Genomic DNA, 21196 nt, shown 5'->3' on the forward strand with positions numbered 1-21196 from the left:
TTAAGGAATGAAATGAAGCTGTTAAAAATCACATCGTCACTTTCATTTTTATCTTTAAAAATGATCCTCATAAAGTCTCTTTCGGTTTCAAGGCAACAGAGACAGACGTACTGCTACTACTGCTGGCGTCACGACATGCAGATAGCTTTAGTTTTTTGTGCAACGTTTTCGATACATACCTCTGAAAATGTTGCTGCTACTTGATACAATAAAGGTGAATGGACTTTTGTTTGTGCTGCTTCAAACATTGAAAGAAATGACAATAAAACAGAATAGCAGAAATAATTTCTTTATTTTGGTCTAGTCAATTCAATGCTGCATGGTTGCAGCGGGTTCCCCCACTGAGTCATCATTATCCCAATTCACCGTGGAGGTCTCTGCAACGGTTTTGGCACTCATGATTCAGGTACCCTTTTACTTCAGCGTCACCTCCACAGGGAAATGGTCGCTGACAGCCAATGCCTGAGAGAGAGAGAGAGAGAGAGAAAGAGAGAGAGAGAGAGAGAGAGAGAGTGATTTGAATGTGAATGTTAAATGTACTTGCTTTAACACTACATGTCATTCACCCATTCACACCCTTTCACACTCTGATGGCAGGGGGAGCCATGCAAAATGCCACCTGTCCATCAGGACTAAGCATTCAGGACTAACTGACATTCATCCCACACATACACTGAAGGCACAGCTTTCAGGAGCCATCCTCTGATTGAAGGACGACCCGCTGTAGCACCGAGCCATAGCCTAGTTCTATGTCCGTTCTACTCCATTTAGTTCTATGGTGAAAACATGAAAGTGTTAAACTGCTCTTAATAGACCCGGTCTTTTTGTAAATTGACTGATGTGAATTCTATCACAGAGAGTTAAAGCTAAAGTTGTTTTTACCTGCTGCTCGGTGAGACCAAAGGCCTTCATGAAGTTGTAGACCTTAGCACTGCCAGTCACCACTCGCTTCATCATGTCATCAGTGACCACAATCCTGCAGATACAGGAAGAGGAGTGGAATTTAGAGTGTGTACACCTGATTGTGTGTGTGTGTGTGTGTGTGTGTGTGTGTGTGTGTGTGTGTGTGTGTGTGTGTGTGTGTGTGCACCTGTCATAAGGGAAGCCGGTTTTCACTGCAGTTTCCTGATCGTTGGTGATCAGCCAGTGGAAACTCTTGTTCGTGAAGAGGCGGATCTTCTTCCAGTCGGAGTCTTTTACATAAGTGCCGCCAGCGTTGAAGTCGCCCAGCAGCACGATGTTCTGCAGGGAGAGGATACATAGTTTCAACCATCCCCATCTCATATTTTAACAAATTAATCATCCAGTTTTAAAAAAAAAGAATTGTGTTTTCTGGAGGAGAACATTCACTTTGGTGTTCAAGCGGGTGTTGACATCAGTCGCCACGTCATAGAGGGCATCGATTTGCAGCACAGCCTTGTCTGGAGAGGTGTGCTGGGGGATCAGAACAAACTTCCCCACAGCTATAAAACAAGAGGAAGGAGAAAGGAGTGAGTGAACGAAGAGGGAAATGCGAGATGACAAGAGACAAGTTGATGTTTTGGATATGGCAGACATGATTCATACAAAAAAGTGAGCTCACTGTCTTTTAAATGTGGCAGCACAGAGTTGCCGGCCCTATTTGGCGGACATAAATACTGTATGGCAGTCAGAATTCTACTGAAGACAAAACATTTTTTAAAGGGGCCTTGGTGACCAACGGATCGTGACCTCAGAATCTCTCACACACGTCTGGTCAGCCCGAATAAACACCATGGAGCAGCCACCCTGTGGACCCACCACCCGCAGGGACACGCATCGGGGTCGGGTGCTATGCAGACCGGGCGGTAGGTCGGGCGGGAGGCCCGGGCATGCCGATCGCCGGCGACATAGACTAGCTCTAGGGACGTGGAACGTCACCTCGCTAGCGGGGAAAGAGCCGGAGCTGGTGCAGGAGGTGGAGCGATACCAGCTAGAAATAGTTGGACTCACCTCCACACACAGCGTTGGCTCTGGAACCAAGCTCCTGGAGAGGGGTTGGACTTTGTCCTTTTCCGGAGTTGCCCAGGGTGAGAGGCGCCGGGCGGGAGTGGGGATACTCACGAGCCCCCGGCTGAGCGCCGCTGTGTTGGAGTTCTCCCCGGAGAGCGAGAGGGTCGCCTCCATGCGCCTACGGGTTGCGGGGAGCAAGGCTCTGACTGTGGTTTGTGCTTATGCACCAAACAGCAGTTCAGAGTATCCGGCCTTCTTGGAGTCGGTGGGAGGGGTCCTGGAAAGGGCGCCGCCTACCGACTCCATAGTTCTCCTGGGGGACTTCAACACTCACGTTGGCAATGACGGAGAAACCTGGCGGGGGGTGATTGGGAGGAACGGCTTGCCCGATCTGAACCCAAATGGTGTTTCGTTATTGGACTTCTGTGCTTGCCACGGTTTGGCCATAACGAACACTATGTTCGAACATAAGGTGGCTCATAAGTGTACCTGGTACCAGAACACCTTAGGCTGGAGATAAATGATCGACTTTGTAATCGTATCATTTGATTTGCGGCCGTATGTCTTGGACACTCGGGTGAAGAGAGGAGCAGAGCTGTCAACTGATCACCACCTGGTGGTGAGTTGGATCAGATGGCAGGGGAACCGGTTGGAAAGACCCGGTAAACCCAAACGTGTAGTGAGGGTAAACTGGGAACGTCTGGCGGAGGAACCTGTCCGGGAGGTCTTTAACTCCCACCTCCGGAAGAACTTCTCACACATCCCGAGGGAGGTTGGGGACACGGAATCCGAGTGGACCATGTTCAAAGCCTCTATTGTGGATGCGGCCGCTAGGAGCTGTGGCCGGAAGGTCATCGGTGCCTGTCGTGGCGGCAACCCGAGAACCCGGTGGTGGACACCGGAGGTGAGGGAAGCCGTCAAGCTGAAGAAGGAGACCTTCAAGGCCTGGTTGGCCCAGGGGTCTCCTGAAGCAGCTGACAGGTATCGGCAGGCCAGAAGGGCTGCAGCTGCGGTGGTCGCGAATGCTAAAACTCGGGCATGGGAGGAGTTCGGGGAGGCCATGGAGAAGGACTTTCGGTTGGCCTCAAGGAGGTTCTGGCAAACCATCCGACGGCTCAGGAAGGGAAAGCAGGGCTTACCCCAGGCTGTTCTCAGCAGGGGGGGGGGAACTGCTAACCCGGACGGAGGACATCGTCGGGCGGTGGAAAGAGCACTTTGAGGAACTCCTAAACCCGACCAACATGTCCTCTGCAGAGGAGGCAGCGCCTGAGGACCTAGGGGGAGGCTCACCCATATCCCTGGCAGAGGTCGCTGAGGTAGTTAAAAAGCTCCGTGGTGGCAAGGCGCCGGGGGTGGATGAGATCCGCCCTGAGATGCTGAAGGCGCTGGACATAGTTGGGCTGTCCTGGCTGACACGCCTCTTCAATGTCGCATGGGGGTCGGGATCAGTGCCCATGGAATGGCAGACCGGGGTGGTGGTTCCCATCTTCAAAAAGGGGGACCGGAGAGTGTGCTCGAATTACCGGGGTATCACACTACTCAGCCTCCCGGGGAAGGCTTATGCCAGGGTGCTGGAAAGGAGGCTCCGACCGCTTGTCGAACCTCAGATTCAAGAGGAGCAGTGCGGATTCCGTCCCGGCCGTGGAACAGTGGACCAGCTCTTTACCCTCGCAAGACTACTGGAGGGGCTCTGGGAGTTTGCCCAACCAGTCTACATGTGCTTTGTGGACTTGGAGAAGGCTTTTGACCGGGTCCCTCGGGGGGTCTTGTGGGGGGTGCTGCGGGAGTATGGGGTGCCGGACCCGTTACAACGGGCGATCCGGTCTCTGTACGACTGCAGTAGGAGCTGTGTCCGCATTCTCGGCAATAAGTCAGACACGTTCCCGGTGGGTGTTGGCCTCCGCCAGGGCTGCCCTTTGTCACCGGTCCTGATCGTGATTTTCATGGACAGGACCGGAGAACGTCAGTTTCGGGGGTCTCGGGATCGCCTCTCTGCTATTTGCAGATGATGTGGTCCTGTTAGCCTCCAGCATTCACTGGGACGGTTTGCAGCCGAGTGTGAAGCGGCGGGGATGAGAGTTAGCACCTCCAAATCTGAGGCCATGGTGCTCTGCCGGAAACCGGTGGATTGCTCCCTCCAGGTGGGGACGGAGTGCCTACCTCAAGCGAAGGAGTTTAAGTATCTCGGGGTCTTGTTCACGAGTGAGGGTAAGATGGAGCGGGAGATCGACAGACGGATCGGTGCAGCTGCAGCAGTAAAGCAGGCGCTGCACCGGACCGTCTTGGTGAAGAGGGAGCTGAGCCAGAAGGCAAAGCTCTCAATTTACCACTCGGTCTACGTTCCTACCCTCACCTATGGTCACGAACTCTGGGTCGTGACCGAAAGGACAAGGTCGCGGCTACAAGCGGCCGAAATGAGCTTCCTCCGTAGGGTGGCCGGGCTCAGCCTTAGAGATAGGGTAAGGAGCTCGGTCATCAGGAGGGAGCTTGGAGTCGAGCCGCTACTCCTTCGCGTCGAAAGGAGTCAGCTGAGGTGGTTCGGGCATCTAATTAGGATGCCTCCTGGACGCCTCCCACTGGAGGTTTTCCAGGCACGTCCAACTGGGAAGAGACCCCGGGGAAGACCCAGAACACGCTGGAGAGATTACATCTCCCAGCTGGCCTGGGAATGCCTCGGGATCCTCAGAATGAGCTGGAACATGTTGCCGGTGAGAGGGAGGTCTGGGTCGGCCTGCTTGACCTGCTGCCACCGCGACCCGACCCCGGATAAGCGGTGGAAAATGGATGGATGGATGGAAAAAAGTGAGCTCACTGTCTTTTAAATGTGGCAGCACAGAGTTGCCGGCCCTATTTGGCGGACATAAATACTGTATGGCAGTCAGAATTCTACTGAAGACAAAACATTTTTTAAAGGGGCCTTGGTGACCAACGGATCGTGACCTCAGAATCTCTCACACACGTCTGGTGTTTAGTTCTCAGTTGGTCGCCTAACGAGAGAGGCAATCTACATCACTGGCGTCCTACAGTGAGGAAGAGTTATCGCTCTCTGTTCTTTGCCGCACTCTTTCAGAGCCTACCGGTTTGTGTGGAGGAGAACTCAGCGATGAAGGGCGGCCGGCTGAAGCGAGTGTAGAAACCGGAAGGGTCTTTGTAGGTGTAGGATCTACCCACGGACACTATCCCCACCCTGCAGAGGAAAGATAGTCCTTAACCACATCTCTCACTTCCTGTAAACACATTGCTTTTGAAGTAGTCTTCAAAAAGCGGTTAAAGTTCATCAACTCTTTCTTGTAGTCAGCTATTCACAGCATTGCTGGAGCATTTTCACAAGTTGTTTATCATCGTCGTTTATCGGTCCTGTGACCACTCGGGAGCAGCTTGACCGGTCCTGAATGTGTGAATGGATGTGGTAATGTGCAGATGTGTCATGTTTGCTGTTTTTGCCGAACAAATTTACGTATAATTACCAAAGGAAGACTGTATTACTAAATACAGCTGGACCAAAACGTACTCTGTATTCATCAGTATTCTTTGCAGAAATTAGATTTCATGATGTGTTTGGTGTTTTTAAAGTGGGCTATTTATATAGTAGATAGTATGCTGTATAGGCTATCCTGTTTTTTTATATGACACTCTATATAATATGGTAATTTCAAATGTATTTACATTTTTCACAACACATCTGCAAGCAATTTGCATTCAAAAAGGAACAGTGTGTAGGATTTTGGGGGATCTATTGGCAGAGTGATGTTTGTTGCATGTTTTCATCACCTGAAACTACGAATCGTTGCGTTTCTGTTAGCTTAGAATGAGTCTTTCATAGCTACATAGAGAGTGTGTCTTCTTCACGGAGTCCTCCGTGTTTCTACAGTAGCCCAGAATGGACAAACCAAACGCTGGCTTTTTGTGTTACCTGAAGGCGCCTGTAGTTTTCCGACATCCTTGTAAAAGGAGGGATGAGCGAAGAGGCGTTGAGTTGGTTTGAATCTGCAACCTCACCACTAGATGCTCCTAAATCCTGCACACTGGCCCTTTAAGTGCCTTTGTTGAGAAATTGCATTTGATGGCACGAAAAGCTGTCAAAAGTGTAGAGTTTTCTAGCGCAGCATGTGACACATGATCACCCATATTTACCTTAAACTCTGATCTGCTAATATCTGTACTGAACCATCTTTCATAACAACCAGTGGTGGGGAGTAACCGTGTTATGTGGATTATGTTGTGGAACAATCTGTGGATTAATCTGTGGACTCTTTGAGTGTGTCGAGATAAACAGCGATACTTTTAGGAAGAAAGGAAGTTGTTTCACCAACTTGTACGAGGGAAATTGGATCAATAAAACCTTTTTTTTCTTTCACCTACGAGCAGTGTGTGAGCTATGTGCATAGGACCAGAAACACGTGTCAACTTAAGGTTTACATTCTGCTGCAAGTTTTGGACGCTATACACATGTACAATTTGAGTTACTTGTACTTGAGTGTTTCCATTTCCTGTTACTAAATACGTCCGCCCCACTACATCTCAGAGGCAAATATTTACAATGAAGGTTTACTTCAGTTACTTTACTTAAGGTTACTTTTCAGATTGTGCTTTCACATACAAAACATGTAACATACATTGTAACATGACGCATTGGTACAGATTAAACTGCCCAACAGTATATCAATTAGTTCAAATTGGCTCCACCAAGACCAGCTAACAATAATAATCTAGCATTGTAATCTATTACTCTGACAGGGCTCAGTCTGCTGCATTATGTGGTTATACTTGTGATACTTTATGTTTTTCTGATAATACTTATGTATTCGATGTTGAATGCTTGTAGTTGAGTATTTGAATTGTAATGTTGGCTACTTTTACATGAGTAGTTTTCTGGCACTAATCGCTGACAATAAGGACAAAGACACTGTGCAGATCTGAAGTATAACTTTAAAAGAGAAATAGTTTGTTTTCTGGTCACTGATGTGGGGTCTCAACGGAGGATTCCTGCAGAGGATCGGTTGTTTTTGCCTCTCTCTGTTTACCTGTAGAGGAAGAGATATCTCTCCTTGTGTGAACCAGCACCCAGAGGGTCGCTGTAGATGTACTTGTACACCAACTTAGGACACTCTCTGCGTAAACACACACAAACACACACAGATGTAGAGCATCATTTAGTTTGTCTCAAATCATAATGTGAGTTCATGAGCCGTCCAACTTAACTTCTACAGAAGGTCACTATATTCTGTGTGTAGTAATATAAGCACTATATAAGGTGTGTGGTTAGTCTAACTTCTTGACGGCCGTCATGAGTCTTTTGGTCACTTCCAGATCCGGGTCTCTGACCTCCTGGATCAGAATGATGTCGTAGCGACAGACAATCTGAGAAACAGAAAACAACACATATCTGATTAGAGTTCTTGCGGCAGTGCCGTCTTATTATATTAGTGGTCTGTTTAGTTTCATTCCATTCAAGTAGAGTTCTCCTGAAACAAAGAGAAACAGAACTAAAAGAGGTGAACCAACATAACATCTCCTTTTCCACTCAAATTAAATAATCTGTGATGGTTATTGTTCTAGGTAATAAAGGGGTACTTCACTAATTCCTCACTTAAAAGCTTCACTGGTCATAACAGGGTTCAACGTTAATGTTTTTTTTTTTTAATCACTTGCCCCCATATAACTTGTTTCATTTATTTAATCTTTGCTGTTATCAAATACTAACAAAGACCAAAGTCAGTAAACCTTGTGGTATTTTAACGTTACTCAGCGCTGTTCAAAATATATCCTCTTTATATCGATGAGATACAGTCTTAGAAAAAAGGAATATTGGATGCAAAAAACAAAAAAACATTTTCAGACCTCGCTGATGTAATTCATGAGAGTCACGTCTTTGGATTTCTTGTCTCCAAATGTCTGGATGTTGAAGGCTCCCAGCAGCAGGGAGGTAGACAGATGCAGTAGGACCAACAAGAGGCCCAACACACACACCCAACGCATCCTGAGCCAAAGAGGTCACATTAGTGTATATATTTAAAATACATCATCCTAAATCTTGATTTCATGACACATGGACAGTTAGCATGTAATAGTTATTCTGCATGCTAGAGGAGCCTGAAAGACTCTCTGCCCTGCTGTGGGAGTCAGAGACGCACCAACACCTGCACCCCTGGACACACGCAGCAGGATCTCTATTCCTGGCAGTTTATCTCAAAGCGAGTCGGCAACCCGGCGTTTCATGTGCTGCTTTTTGCAGAAGCATCCTGTGTCACAGGGTGTGGTAGAGAACTCAAACGCAAACCAGGCAGAGTAGCGTGAAGCAGGTGTTTATTAAACACAAATAGGAATCGTTATCATAACACAACAGGGAGTCCAAGCACAAGACAAGAGACGAGGGGGAAAGTCCAGCATGAACGAGACAAGGCAAGCAGACGGGGAAATCGGGAACAGAACGAGCAAAACGGGCCAGTAGAACACAATGATCTGGCAGTGAGTGACTGAGAGCCAGAGGTTTAAATAGTGGCTAGAACAGGTGAGGAGAGTTGTGCTGATGAGGGAGTGCTTGATTAGTGATCAGGGGCAGGTGAAGGGAGTTAGACTGGTGCTGAGGGAGTGGCTGACAGGTAGAGTGAGGATACAGAAAGACACACGTAGGGTGCTTCTCAAGTCTCTTAATTGCATCCCCGTTTCCCTCACTTGCGTCCTTTCCTTGCGTCTTAGTCCCTCCCACCAGGGATGCATGGAGGAAACCATGCAAGGAGAGAGGAACGAGGAAATATGTTTTAAGATACATGAGACGACCTTTCCTCAGTTGCGTCACGTGAAGCGACGTCTGTTTCTGATGACGGAGGATCAGCTGATCACAGCTGGATCAGCTGTCAGTCGGCTTTAACAGCTGGAGAGACTTTTGATAAGTTTGTGTGTCACGGGACATAATGAGGACTCAAATGCAGACAGTCAGGTGAAGAGAAAAAGGGTTTAATGACAAACCAAAAACACACAGGGAATCCAAGGACAAGAAACGAGGGGGGAAATCCGGCTGGACAAGGCAGAACAGGACGAGCAAAACGGGCGGGTAGGTAGAAAACAAACAATGATCTGGCAGTGAGTGAGTGAAAGACAGGGGTTTAAATAGTGACTAGAACAGGTGAGGAGAGTTGTGCTGATGAGGGAGAGGGTGATTGGCAGGTGCACTGAATGAACTAATTAGGGACAGGTGAAGGAAGTGAGGAGCTACAGAAAACTACACACAAAACACCCAAGGCAAAGCCTGATTGTGACATTGTGTCTGTTCACATGATCACTGTACTTAATAATAGGAACTAATAATACTAATAACTAATAAAGACACACAGTTATCACCACTGTAGAGGTGTTTCTCTCTGTAGTCTGTTAACAAACTGTCCTGTGTTCTGTTTATAAGCACAGGATCCATTTCTACCAGCGGAATGCGATCGTCTTATTTATGAATTATTTGCGTCTACGTTTTGAAATTGTGACTGTGGCGTCATTATTAAATAACCCAGAATATGATTATTGTTTCTCTTAAATGATAAAACTCATCAAACACTCAGGAATGATGTAAAAAGTGTTTCGTCTCTCCAGCTCTCTCTGACTTTAATTGTTTCCATAATTAAAGTTATTGAGGGAAATATCAGATCATGAAAACACAAATCTTTCTAATAAATGAAGAAAGTTGTTTGTGGTCGTTTTGTTGTTCAGACTACAATGAACATTTATTTAAACCAGATGTTGAATCAGAAACCTAATCAAATATAAACTAGAGTTTATTCTGTGATCCGTCTTCACTCTGGTATGAAACTGCAGTCAGTCAGTCCGATCGGCTGCAGCGTCCAATCACATAACTGATGAACAATGGGGGGGGGGGGGTGTCGGCCGTTAAAAGACTTCCTGGAAGTCTGTTCTTGTGGTTCCTCGCTCATGGCTCCTCAGAGGTCCCTCCTCCGTCCTCGATCCTCGCTCCTCCAAGCTACATTAGAGCTTTGGGACGGCCGTCAATATAGCGGCGCAGAAACAACTTCCGGTTCAAGCGAGGATCGAGGAAACGACAATTAAGAGACTTGAGAAGTACCCACAGAACACAGAAGGCAAAGCCTGATCGTGACATCCTGGGTAAATTATTACTCCAGCAGGAGAATCATTATTCTGTTAGTAACATCTTATTAAAGATCAAGCAAAACCAGTCCCAGTGTATAATGTTAGATAATCTGCAAGAATTGTTCTCCAACTGTGTAACAAAAATAGGTTCCAGATCATTAATGCTTAATTCCTAGCCTAATTAAGTATGTCATGGAATTTAAGAAATAGTAACATAAGACAATTTTTGACTTTGAGAATGATGAATACCGTTTGAGAACAAGAAGATACAATACAGCATGTAGACTCTACAGGATGATTGTTTCCTTGGCAACTATCATGTTTCTCCTGAAAGATGTATAGATTTTAGTTGTTCTATTATCTCAATTTGCTTGCGTGCACAAAGCTGCCGTAAATAGGTCACAAAAAAATGACCGCCCCCCACCAGGTTTGGGCTGAGCCCCGAATGTTCACAACGTGTGGATCCGCCCCTGCTGTGTGACATTTAGAGTGTGTACTGCTAAATGAAATACATTTTCTGTCAGGTCCCATGTAAGGGTTGCATGCAAACACATTGAACCTGACAGTAGATGAATGTGGAACTAGAGTGTGCAGATGATCAACAGAGGCTGTTTTTACCTGCGGCGTTCACAGCAGCAGTGAGAAGGCATCAGATGGTGAATATGTGATAAAGGAAGTTGATTTGAGGTCATGTGTGATGAAATCTCTCTCCTCTATTGAGCCATGTTTACATGGTTTTCACGCCAAAATGTAAAGTAATATCTCCCAGTAAAAACATGAGGTGAACCAAACTACAGCCTGGAAATATAATATGTGTCGTCTTGAGTCACACTTGTTTTCTGAAGGATAGACTTATTTATACACTTATTAGTTTATCTGTTCAGAGGTAGATGCATTCTTAAATATAATCATGTAATATATGAACATCAATGTCATGTAGTGATCATAGTGGAACATGGTTGTTATGTTTCCTTCACATAAGATGGGACATTGCTGAGGTAGAAATAATTAAAGATAATTATTGACGGTAAAACATTTTATACTTTCATTAATAACTTAAGTTTCACATTGTTTCCAAATTCATTCATATTTCAAAAGATGGGCAGAGATAGTGTGATGATGGGTGTGCCGTTATTGAGACCTCAGAAAATGTTCTATTGTGCTGTGATGGATGGAATCTGTAAGTGGCTTTTAGTGGTGGAATGAGTACATTTACTCAAGTAGGCCTACTGTACTTTTGAGGTACTTTTACTTGAGTATATCCATATCCATGCACCGTACATCCATCTTGTGCTTCTGTATATTTCTATTCCACTACAATTCAGAAGTACATATTTTTTACTCCACTTTATTTATTTGACAGCTTTAGTTACTTTGCAGCTTCAGATTGTTAATAAAAAATTAAAAATACTTTTATAAAATATGATGTATTAATATAGATCATGCTAAATCTCAGCATATATATTTGTTAAAATTAGTTTTGCCTTTACCAGCTGCATTAGTAACAATTACACATAAACCCATCAGTTATGATAATCCAGTATTATAAAATACATTATAATGAAATGGGACATTCAACACAATGAATAGCTACTACGTTTGGTTCTTTCAGTAAATAAGTTATATTTTGATGCTATTAGGACTACTTTTTTGAATGCATGACTTTTACTTGTAACAGAGTATTTATACATTGTGTCGCGTGTGGTGCTCCCGCACGTTCTAAAGAGTTTTAAAGAGAGAAACCTGTACGGGTCAATTATACCAAACAGTAATATATGACGAACAACAACACGATCAGTTGTTCATTCGTTTTCATTTTCTCGACCACAAAACATGGATCTTAATTTTTTCTCTTGATTTTTATTTAATTTTCCCTCCACTCTCTACGTTATAAAGCTCGGATAGCGATTGGTTTAAAAAGGATAATTTTTATATCCCTACTCTGAGATCCACAGGTTTGAATCTCTTTCAAACTCACGGTCGTTGGTGACCGGCTCGGAGTGAGGTGTCCCCAGGTCTCTCCTACTTTAAGAATGCGTGACTGTGTGTGTGTGTGTGTGTGTGTGTGTGTGTGTGTGTGTGTGTGTGTGTGTGTGTGTGTGAGATGGTGTGAGCGTGCTGCAGCTTACCGCAGGGGCTGAACGATCTCCCCCTAGAGGAGACCCCTCTCTCTTGGTTTCGATGTCCCGTCCGGGATGGAAAAATGTAGCAAAGAGTTACGTTTTCACTTGTTTATTTAATTCAATTCAAAGTATATTTATTTGGATTCCAATTCAGAGAAAAAGTGATCTATCGACAACAAGTTTGCAACACCAGAAAAAAAATAAAACCTAAACCAGTGAGCAAAGCGTATTGCCAAAAAGTCCGGAGATTGGTTAAATTAATTTTAAATTGAACACAGGTTACGACCTGCCGCTCCCCCTTCTTCTGCCCTGATCTTCTAAAATCGAAGGTATTTATCATCAGCTGAGCAAGAGGCAGAGGAAGTCCAGCCCTCTCCTGTCTGTCTTGTGAGACAGCTGGGAGCACTGAACTCCGCCCGGACAGGCTATTGCTCTGGTCAGGACCTTATCTGACCCCCTTCCGTCTATTCTGACTTTAGTGATTATATAACAGAGTAAACTTTCAAATATATGTACTCTTTGGCAAGGTTATTTGACTGCTACCTTTATGAGCCCTATCCCTAAGCAATAAGTAGTAAAATATCAAGAATAATAATAATATATAGGTCATATGTTATAAAAGGTTACCTTTGTCTGTATGTGTTTGTGGCTAAAACGCATGAAACATCAAAAGAGGAACTGTATGTGTATACCTGGCTAAGCGCAGGCATCACCAGAAGAGGAACAAATACAGTTGGTCACAGATAATTCATGGTTCATCGTTCCGCCATCTGTTGTCATGCATGTGTGTGCGCTTTGCAATAGGTGTCTGTGTTCAATACTTGGCCGTATGACTTTGCTATATGTTGATGTGTGTGTGTGTGTGTGTGTGTGTGTGTGTGTGTGTGTGTGTGTGTGTGTGTGTGTGTGTGTGTGTGTGTGTGTGTGTGTGTGTGTGTGTGTGTGTGTGTGTGTGTCGAACTGCACTGTGTGTCGAACTGCACAATGTGTAGAACACTGTGTACAGCTGGCGCCTGCTTTGGAGAGCCACAGATCCCTATGGCTTCTCTAAGTTACATTTATTTTTGCTCTTTTTGTATATTGTTTTGCTATAGTGTCTTCTAACACCTACTGACCAGAGCAGTCCGTCCAGAGTAATTCGTAAAAATATTACAGGCCCTCTAACAACTGTAATATTGCTACTTTTATCGGCCTCCGCGGAGGTCGCGTATAGGTGGCGTTTGTTGACAGTGTGACGACCCTCTCATGGGGAACTAGAGTGTGCAGATGATCAACAGAGGCTATTTTTACCTGCGCCGTTCACAGCAGCAGTGAGAAGGCAACAGATGGTGAATATGTGATAAAGGAAGTTGATTTGAGGTCATGTGTGATGAAATCTCTCTCCTCTATTGAGTCATGTTTACATGGTTTTCACGCCAAAATGTAAAGTAACATCTCCCGTAAAAACATGAGGTGAACCAAACTACAGCCTGGAAATATAATGTGTGTCGTCTTAAGACACACTTGTTTTCTGAAGGATAGACTTACTTATACACTTATTAGTTTATTTTTTCAGAGGTAGATGCATTCTTAAATATAATCATGTAATATATGAACATCAATGTCATGTAGCGATCATAGTGGAACATGGTTGTTATGTTTCCTTCACATAAGATGGGACATTACTGAGGTAGAAATAATTAAAGATAATTATTGACGGTAAAACATTTTATACTTTCATTAATAACTTAAGTTTCACATTGTTTCCAAATTCATTCATAATTCAAAAGATGGGCAGAGATAGTGTGATGATGGGTGTGCCGTTATTGAGACCTCAGAAAATGTTCTATTATGCTGTGATGGATGGAATCAGTAAGTGGCTTTTAGTGGTGGAATGAGTACATTTACTCAAGTAGGCCTACTGTACTTCTGAGGTACTTTTACTTGAGTATATCCATATCCATGCACCGTACATCCATCTTGTGCTTCTGTATATTTCTATTCCACTACAATTCAGAAGTACATATTTTTTACTCCACTTTATTTATTTGACAGCTTTAGTTACTTTGCAGCTTCAGATTGTTAATAAAAAATTAAAAATACTTTTATAAAATATGATGTATTAATATAGATCATGCTAAATCTCAGCATATACATTTGTTAAAATTAGTTTTGCCTTTACCAGCTGCATTAGTAACAATTACACATAAACCCATCAGTTATGATAATCCAGTATTATAAAATACATTATAATGAAATGGGACATTCAACACAATGAATAGCTACTACGTTTGGTTCTTTCAGTAAATAAGTTATATTTTGATGCTATTAGGACTACTTTTTTGAATGCATGACTTTTACTTGTAACAGAGTATTTATACATTGTGTCGCGTGTGGTGCTCCCGCACGTTCTAAAGAGTTTTAAAGAGAGAAACCTGTACGGGTCAATTATACCAAACAGTAATATATGACGAACAACAACACGATCAGTTGTTCATTCGTTTTCATTTTCTCGACCACAAAACATGGATCTTAATTTTTTCTCTTGATTTTTATTTAATTTTCCCTCCACTCTCTACGTTATAAAGCTCGGATAGCGATTGGTTTAAAAAGGATAATTTTTATATCCCTACTCTGAGATCCACAGGTTTGAATCTCTTTCAAACTCACGGTCGTTGGTGACCGGCTCGGAGTGAGGTGTCCCCAGGTCTCTCCTACTTTAAGAATGCGTGACTGTGTGTGTGTGTGTGTGTGTGTGTGTGTGTGTGTGTGTGTGTGTGTGTGTGTGTGTGTGTGTGTGTGTGTGTGTGTGTGTGTGTGTGTGTGTGTGTGTGTGTGTGTGTGTGTGTGAGATGGTGTGAGCGTGCTGCAGCTTACCGCAGGGGCTGAACGATCTCCCCCTAGAGGAGACCCCTCTCTCTTGGTTTCGATGTCCCGTCCGGGATGGAAAAATGTAGCAAAGAGTTACGTTTTCACTTGTTTATTTAATTCAATTCAAAGTATATTTATTTGGATTCCAATTCAGAGAAAAAGTGATCTATCGACAACAAGTTTGCAACACCAGAAAAAAAATAAAACCTAAACCAGTGAGCAAAGCGTATTGCCAAAAAGTCCGGAGATTGGTTAAATTAATTTTAAATTGAACACAGGTTACGACCTGCCGCTCCCCCTTCTTCTGCCCTGATCTTCTAAAATCGAAGGTATTTATCATCAGCTGAGCAAGAGGCAGAGGAAGTCCAGCCCTCTCCTGTCTGTCTTGTGAGACAGCTCGGAGCACTGAACTCCGCCCGGACAGGCTATTGCTCTGGTCAGGACCTTATCTGACCCCCTTCCGTCTATTCTGACTTTAGTGATTATATAACAGAGTAAACTTTCAAATATATGTACTCTTTGGCAAGGTTATTTGACTGCTACCTTTATGAGCCCTATCCCTAAGCAATAAGTAGTAAAATATCAAGAATAATAATAATATATAGGTCATATGTTATAAAAGGTTACCTTTGTCTGTATGTGTTTGTGGCTAAAACGCATGAAACATCAAAAGAGGAACTGTATGTGTATACCTGGCTAAGCGCAGGCATCACCAGAAGAGGAACTAATACAGTTGGTCACAGATAATTCATGGTTCATCGTTCCGCCATCTGTTGTCATGCATGTGTGTGCGTTTTGCAATAGGTGTCTGTGTTCAATACTTGGCCGTATGACTTTGCTATATGTTGATGTGTGTGTGTGTGTGTGTGTGTGTGTGTGTGTGTGTGTGTGTGTCGAACTGCACTGTGTGTCGAACTGCACAATGTGTAGAACACTGTGTACAGCTGGCGCCTGCTTTGGAGAGCCACAGATCCCTATGGCTTCTCTAAGTTACATTTATTTTTGCTCTTTTTGTATATTGTTTTGCTATAGTGTCTTCTAACACCTACTGACCAGAGCAGTCCGTCCAGAGTAATTCGTAAAAATATTACAGGCCCTCTAACAACTGTAATATTGCTACTTTTATCGGCCTCCGCGGAGGTCGCGTATAGGTGGCGTTTGTTGACAGTGTGACGACCCTCTCATGGGGAACTAGAGTGTGCAGATGATCAACAGAGGCTGTTTTTACCTGCGCCGTTCACAGCAGCAGTGAGAAGGCAACAGATGGTGAATATGTGATAAAGGAAGTTGATTTGAGGTCATGTGTGATGAAATCTCTCTCCTCTATTGAGTCATGTTTACATGGTTTTCACGCCAAAATGTAAAGTAACATCTCCCGTAAAAACATGAGGTGAACCAAACTACAGCCTGGAAATATAATGTGTGTCGTCTTAAGACACACTTGTTTTCTGAAGGATAGACTTACTTATACACTTATTAGTTTATTTTTTCAGAGGTAGATGCATTCTTAAATATAATCATGTAATATATGAACATCAATGTCATGTAGCGATCATAGTGGAACATGGTTGTTATGTTTCCTTCACATAAGATGGGACATTACTGAGGTAGAAATAATTAAAGATAATTATTGACGGTAAAACATTTTATACTTTCATTAATAACTTAAGTTTCACATTGTTTCCAAATTCATTCATAATTCAAAAGATGGGCAGAGATAGTGTGATGATGGGTGTGCCGTTATTGAGACCTCAGAAAATGTTCTATTATGCTGTGATGGATGGAATCAGTAAGTGGCTTTTAGTGGTGGAATGAGTACATTTACTCAAGTAGGCCTACTGTACTTTTGAGGTACTTTTACTTGAGTATATCCATATCCATGCACCGTACATCCATCTTGTGCTTCTGTATATTTCTATTCCACTACAATTCAGAAGTACATATTATTTACACAACTTTATTTATTTGACAGCTTTAGTTACTTTGCAGCTTCAGATTGTTAATAAAAATAAAAAAAATGTTTTATAAAGTATGATGTATTAATATAGATCATGCTAAATCTCAGCATATACATTTGTTACAATTAGTTTTGCAGTCGTTGGTGACCGGCTCGGAGTGAGGTGTCCCCAGGTCTCTCCTACTTTAAAGAAGTGCTACCACTAATTAGCACGACTTTATTAGATATGTTCAACCTGTCTTTACTAACAGGCCATGTACCACAGTCCTTCAAAGTAGCTGTAATTAAACCTCTTCTTAAGAAGCCCACTCTCGATCCAGAGGTGTTGGCCAACTACAGACCGATCTCTAACCTTCCCTTTCTCTCTAAGATCCTTGAGAAAGCAGTTGCAAATCAGTTGTGTGACTTTCAACGTAACAATAGTTTATTTGAGGATTTTCAGTCAGGATTTAGAAAGCATCATAGCACAGAGACAGCTCAGGTAAAAATAACTAATGACCTTCTAATCGCATCAGACAAAGGACTAGTCTCTGTTCTTGTCCTGTTAGACCTTAGTGCTGCGTTAGACACTATAGACCACTACATTCTGTTGCAGAGACTAGAACATTATATTGGCATCAAAGGAACCGCACTGAACTGGTTTGGATCCTATTTATCGGATCGATCTCAGTTTGTTTATGTAAACGATGAAGCCTCGATGAAGACCGATGTCAATTATGGAGTTCCACAAGGTTCTGTGCTTGGACCAATCTTGTTCACCTTATATATGCTTCCTTTAGGCAATATTATCAGAAACACTCTATAAACTTTCACTGTTATGCAGATGATACTCAATTATATATATCGATCAAACCAGATGAAACCAATCAGCTTGCTAAACTGCAAGCATGTCTTAAGGACATAAAAACCTGGATGACCTGCAACTTCCTGATGTTAAACTCAGACAAAACTGAAGTTATTCTACTGGGCCCAGAACACCTCCGAAATCAGTTATCTAATGATATAGTTTCTCTGGATGGCATTGCGCTGGCATCCAGCAGCACCGTAAAGAATCTTGGAGTTACCTTTGATCAGGATTTGTCTTTTAACTCTCAGATCAAACTAATTTCTAGGACTGCCTTTTTCCACCTACGTAACATTTCAAAAATCAGACACATCCTGTCTCAAAGCGATGCAGAGAAATTAGTTCATGCATTTGTTACCTCTAGACTAGATTACTGCAATTCCTTATTTTCAGGCTACTCTAATAAATCTCTTAAATCTCTCCAGTTGATCCAGAATGCTGCAGCTCGTGTACTAACAAGAACTAAGAAAAGAGATCATATTACTCCTGTATTAGCTTCTCTGCACTGGCTCCCTGTAAAATCTAGAATAGAATTTAAAATCCTTTTACTTACCTACAAAGCCCGAATTGGTCAGGCACCATCATATCTTAAAGAGCTTATAGTACCATACTGCCCTACTAGAGAGCTGCGCTCCATTAATTCAGGGTTACTTGTGGTTCCTAGAGTCTTAAAAAGTAGGATGAGAGCCAGAGCCTTCAGTTATCAAGCTCCTCTTTTGTGGAACCAGCTTCCCGTTTTAGTCCGGGGGGCAGACACACTCACCACATGAAAGAGTAGGCTTAAGACTTTCCTCTTTGATAGTGCTTATAGTTAGGGCTGGCTCTGGCTTGCCTTGGACCAGCCCTTAGACAAACTGGTATAGGCAAAAACTACAGGGGGACTTCCTTAGGATACACTGAGCACCTCTCTCCTCCTCTTCTTCACCTCTGTCTGTATGCATTGATGTCCCATTAATGCTCATTACTAACTTTACTTCTTCCCCGGAGTATTTGTGCTTTCTCGCCTCACAGGTTCCCATGACCCCAGTTTTATCTGGACACTGGTCCTTCAACCATCCATGGCCCTGCTGACACCTACTACGATCTTCATTATTAACCCTATTACCGATGCCATTAATGCACAGTACTGACTTTGTCTCTTCCTCGGAGTCCTTGTGCTTTCTCTCCTCACAGGTTTCCATGGAGCATGGTTTCATCTGGACCCTGGTCCTTCCTCCTACCATGGCCCTGCTGACTCCAACTGCTAATATCACTTTTATTATTACTCGCATTACCATTTCATATTACCGATACATTAATGACCATTATTGACCTGCTTCTTCACCAGAGTCTCTGTGCTTTCTCGCCTCACAGGTTCCTGTATATCCGGGTTATACCTGGACCAGGTCTTGCCTCCTGCCGTGGTTCTGTCATACATTGAATGTGCTGTAATTACATTGAATGTGTTGTAATTCACTATCCTGTTCTACACATGACATCTCTTGCACTTCTGTCCATCCTGGGAGAGGGATCCCTCCTCTATTGCTCTCCCACAGGTTTCTTCCTCTTTTCTCCCCGTTAAAGGGGTTTTTTTTGGGGGAGTTTTTCCTGTTCCGATGTGAGGGTCCTGGGACAAGAGGATGTCAAATGTGTACATATTGTAATGCCCTCTGAGGCAAATTTGTAATTTGTGATTTTCGGCTATACAAAAATAAATTGAATTGAATTGAACAGGTGATCAAACAGTCTCTTCACATATATTATTATTATTAAGGTGATCTGTGCAATTTTGTTATTCAGGAAGTTTGTATCAAATAAGTAGCCCTTCGTACTACTCGGTACCTTTGAAGTAGCTCTTAAAAAAGGTTGGTGACCCCTGCTCTAGAATATTCAAAAAATTCCTAATCCCTCTGGCTGCTGGTGACACTATTGGCACTGGCAGCTTGTGGCCCCCACTGACACCTACATATAAGCAGAGGAAGAGTGAAGATATTTTCAGACATGTATTTTTGGATTGGACATTTTATGGGTTTTAATTTTAAAACGTTTTCATATATATTATTGTAAATGATAATAAAACGGATGATTTATTTTCATTATTTTAGCCGATTGTTGTAAATGACTATAAAAGCAATAATTTGAACAGAGTGCATTATGTTCCCTTTTGTTGCAAAACCAGCAAAATCATACTTAAATAAAATGAATGAGAAACAAAAAAGTACAACGTGGTTACTCTAAGGATGTATACAGAGAACGGGTAAATAAAACTGATTTACGGAAGCTGACCTCTCGTAACAACAAAATTGTCTCTCACAGTGGTTTTATGTGTCGGCTACAATGTGGCAGTCTTATCATAGAAATTCAAAGAATTTCTGCTTTTGATTTGATTTAGTTTCTAGAATTATTCAACTCACCACCAACTCACTGTGTTGATAGGTAACATTTGCAGGACTCCACAGCAGGGGCGGAGCCATCCAGGGCTCAGCCCAAACCTAAGGGGGGCCGGGGAGGGATTGTAAAGTATTCATGGCAGCTATATACATTATTTTACGAGACTTATGAGATAAAAAGAGGGACTACAAATCTGCCATAATTTGGGAATGATGTGCAGTTTCCAAGGAAACAGTCATCCTGCAGAGCCCACATCCTATTTAGTATCTAATTGTTCTCCAACTGTTTAACAAAAATAGGTTTCAAGAATAATAATGCTTTTTACGCTAAATTTCACCCCACTCATGTATGTATGCATGTAACTTCAAAATAGTAACATAAGATCATTGTGCCATTTTTTAGGTGCCAGGAGTGAAAATAAATCCTCCTCACCATGTGTTGTGTTTAAAAATGATGAAGACAGTTGGAGAACAATTGTTCATCTGTGCACTTCACAGACCACGCCAGAGCGATCACCAAGTCCATGATGAGGAAGCCAACCATCGACAAGCTGACGTCCAACTGAGACGCCGACATCAAACACTTTGTCAACTTCATCACCAAAGACTCCATTCAGAAGTCGCTGGGCATGTATATGGAGATGCTTAAAAAGAGAAGGGGCTAGAGGAGAGAGGGGAAACTAATAGAATGATGCACTCAGTTGAAAAACGCATTCGGTGTCACATGTTCATTTGTGTCAATTGTGCTAAGATGGTTGAGTACAGCTCCCTGCAGCAGCTCACCTTCACTGTTCAACCAGCAAGCTGGTGGAACACTCACCATAATAAGTAGTTTGTTTGTTTCACTCATGTAGCAGAAAGGAACAACTGCATTCTGTTGCTAACCCTGTGTTGGACAATGACAATAACTTAACCTTGAACCTTGACAGACACCAGTGATTCAGTGACATAAATGTTTTCAATCCAAATTTCTAAATACTTTATT

The 21196-nt window shown here is 43.1% G+C and overlaps 1 protein-coding gene across 2 annotated transcripts; it reads right to left on the reverse strand.

The window, feature by feature from the left end:
* Nucleotides 1-273: 273 nt before the first annotated feature.
* On the reverse strand, nucleotides 274-7973 carry LOC142940745 (deoxyribonuclease-1-like). 2 transcript variants are annotated; one of them, XM_076083096.1, is made up of 8 exons: nucleotides 7813-7973; nucleotides 7244-7332; nucleotides 6996-7082; nucleotides 5049-5158; nucleotides 1351-1463; nucleotides 1091-1242; nucleotides 883-976; nucleotides 274-462 (listed from the first exon to the last, which is right to left on the reverse strand). In XM_076083096.1, the coding sequence occupies exons 1-8, from the start codon at nucleotides 7948-7950 to the stop codon at nucleotides 415-417; spliced, it is 831 nt and encodes a 276-aa protein (XP_075939211.1). In that variant the 5' UTR covers nucleotides 7951-7973; the 3' UTR covers nucleotides 274-414. The 2 variants fall into 2 exon arrangements, with proteins under 2 accessions (XP_075939211.1, XP_075939212.1); XM_076083097.1 differs by lacking the exon at nucleotides 6996-7082 and having other exon boundaries at nucleotides 7813-7970.
* Between the last annotated feature and the right edge of the window lie 13223 nt (nucleotides 7974-21196).

This window comes from Anarhichas minor, unplaced genomic scaffold (assembly GCF_050575085.1).
Source record: "Anarhichas minor isolate MPS153535 unplaced genomic scaffold, ASM5057508v1 ptg000007l, whole genome shotgun sequence".
Taxonomy (NCBI): Eukaryota; Metazoa; Chordata; class Actinopteri; order Perciformes; family Anarhichadidae; genus Anarhichas; species Anarhichas minor.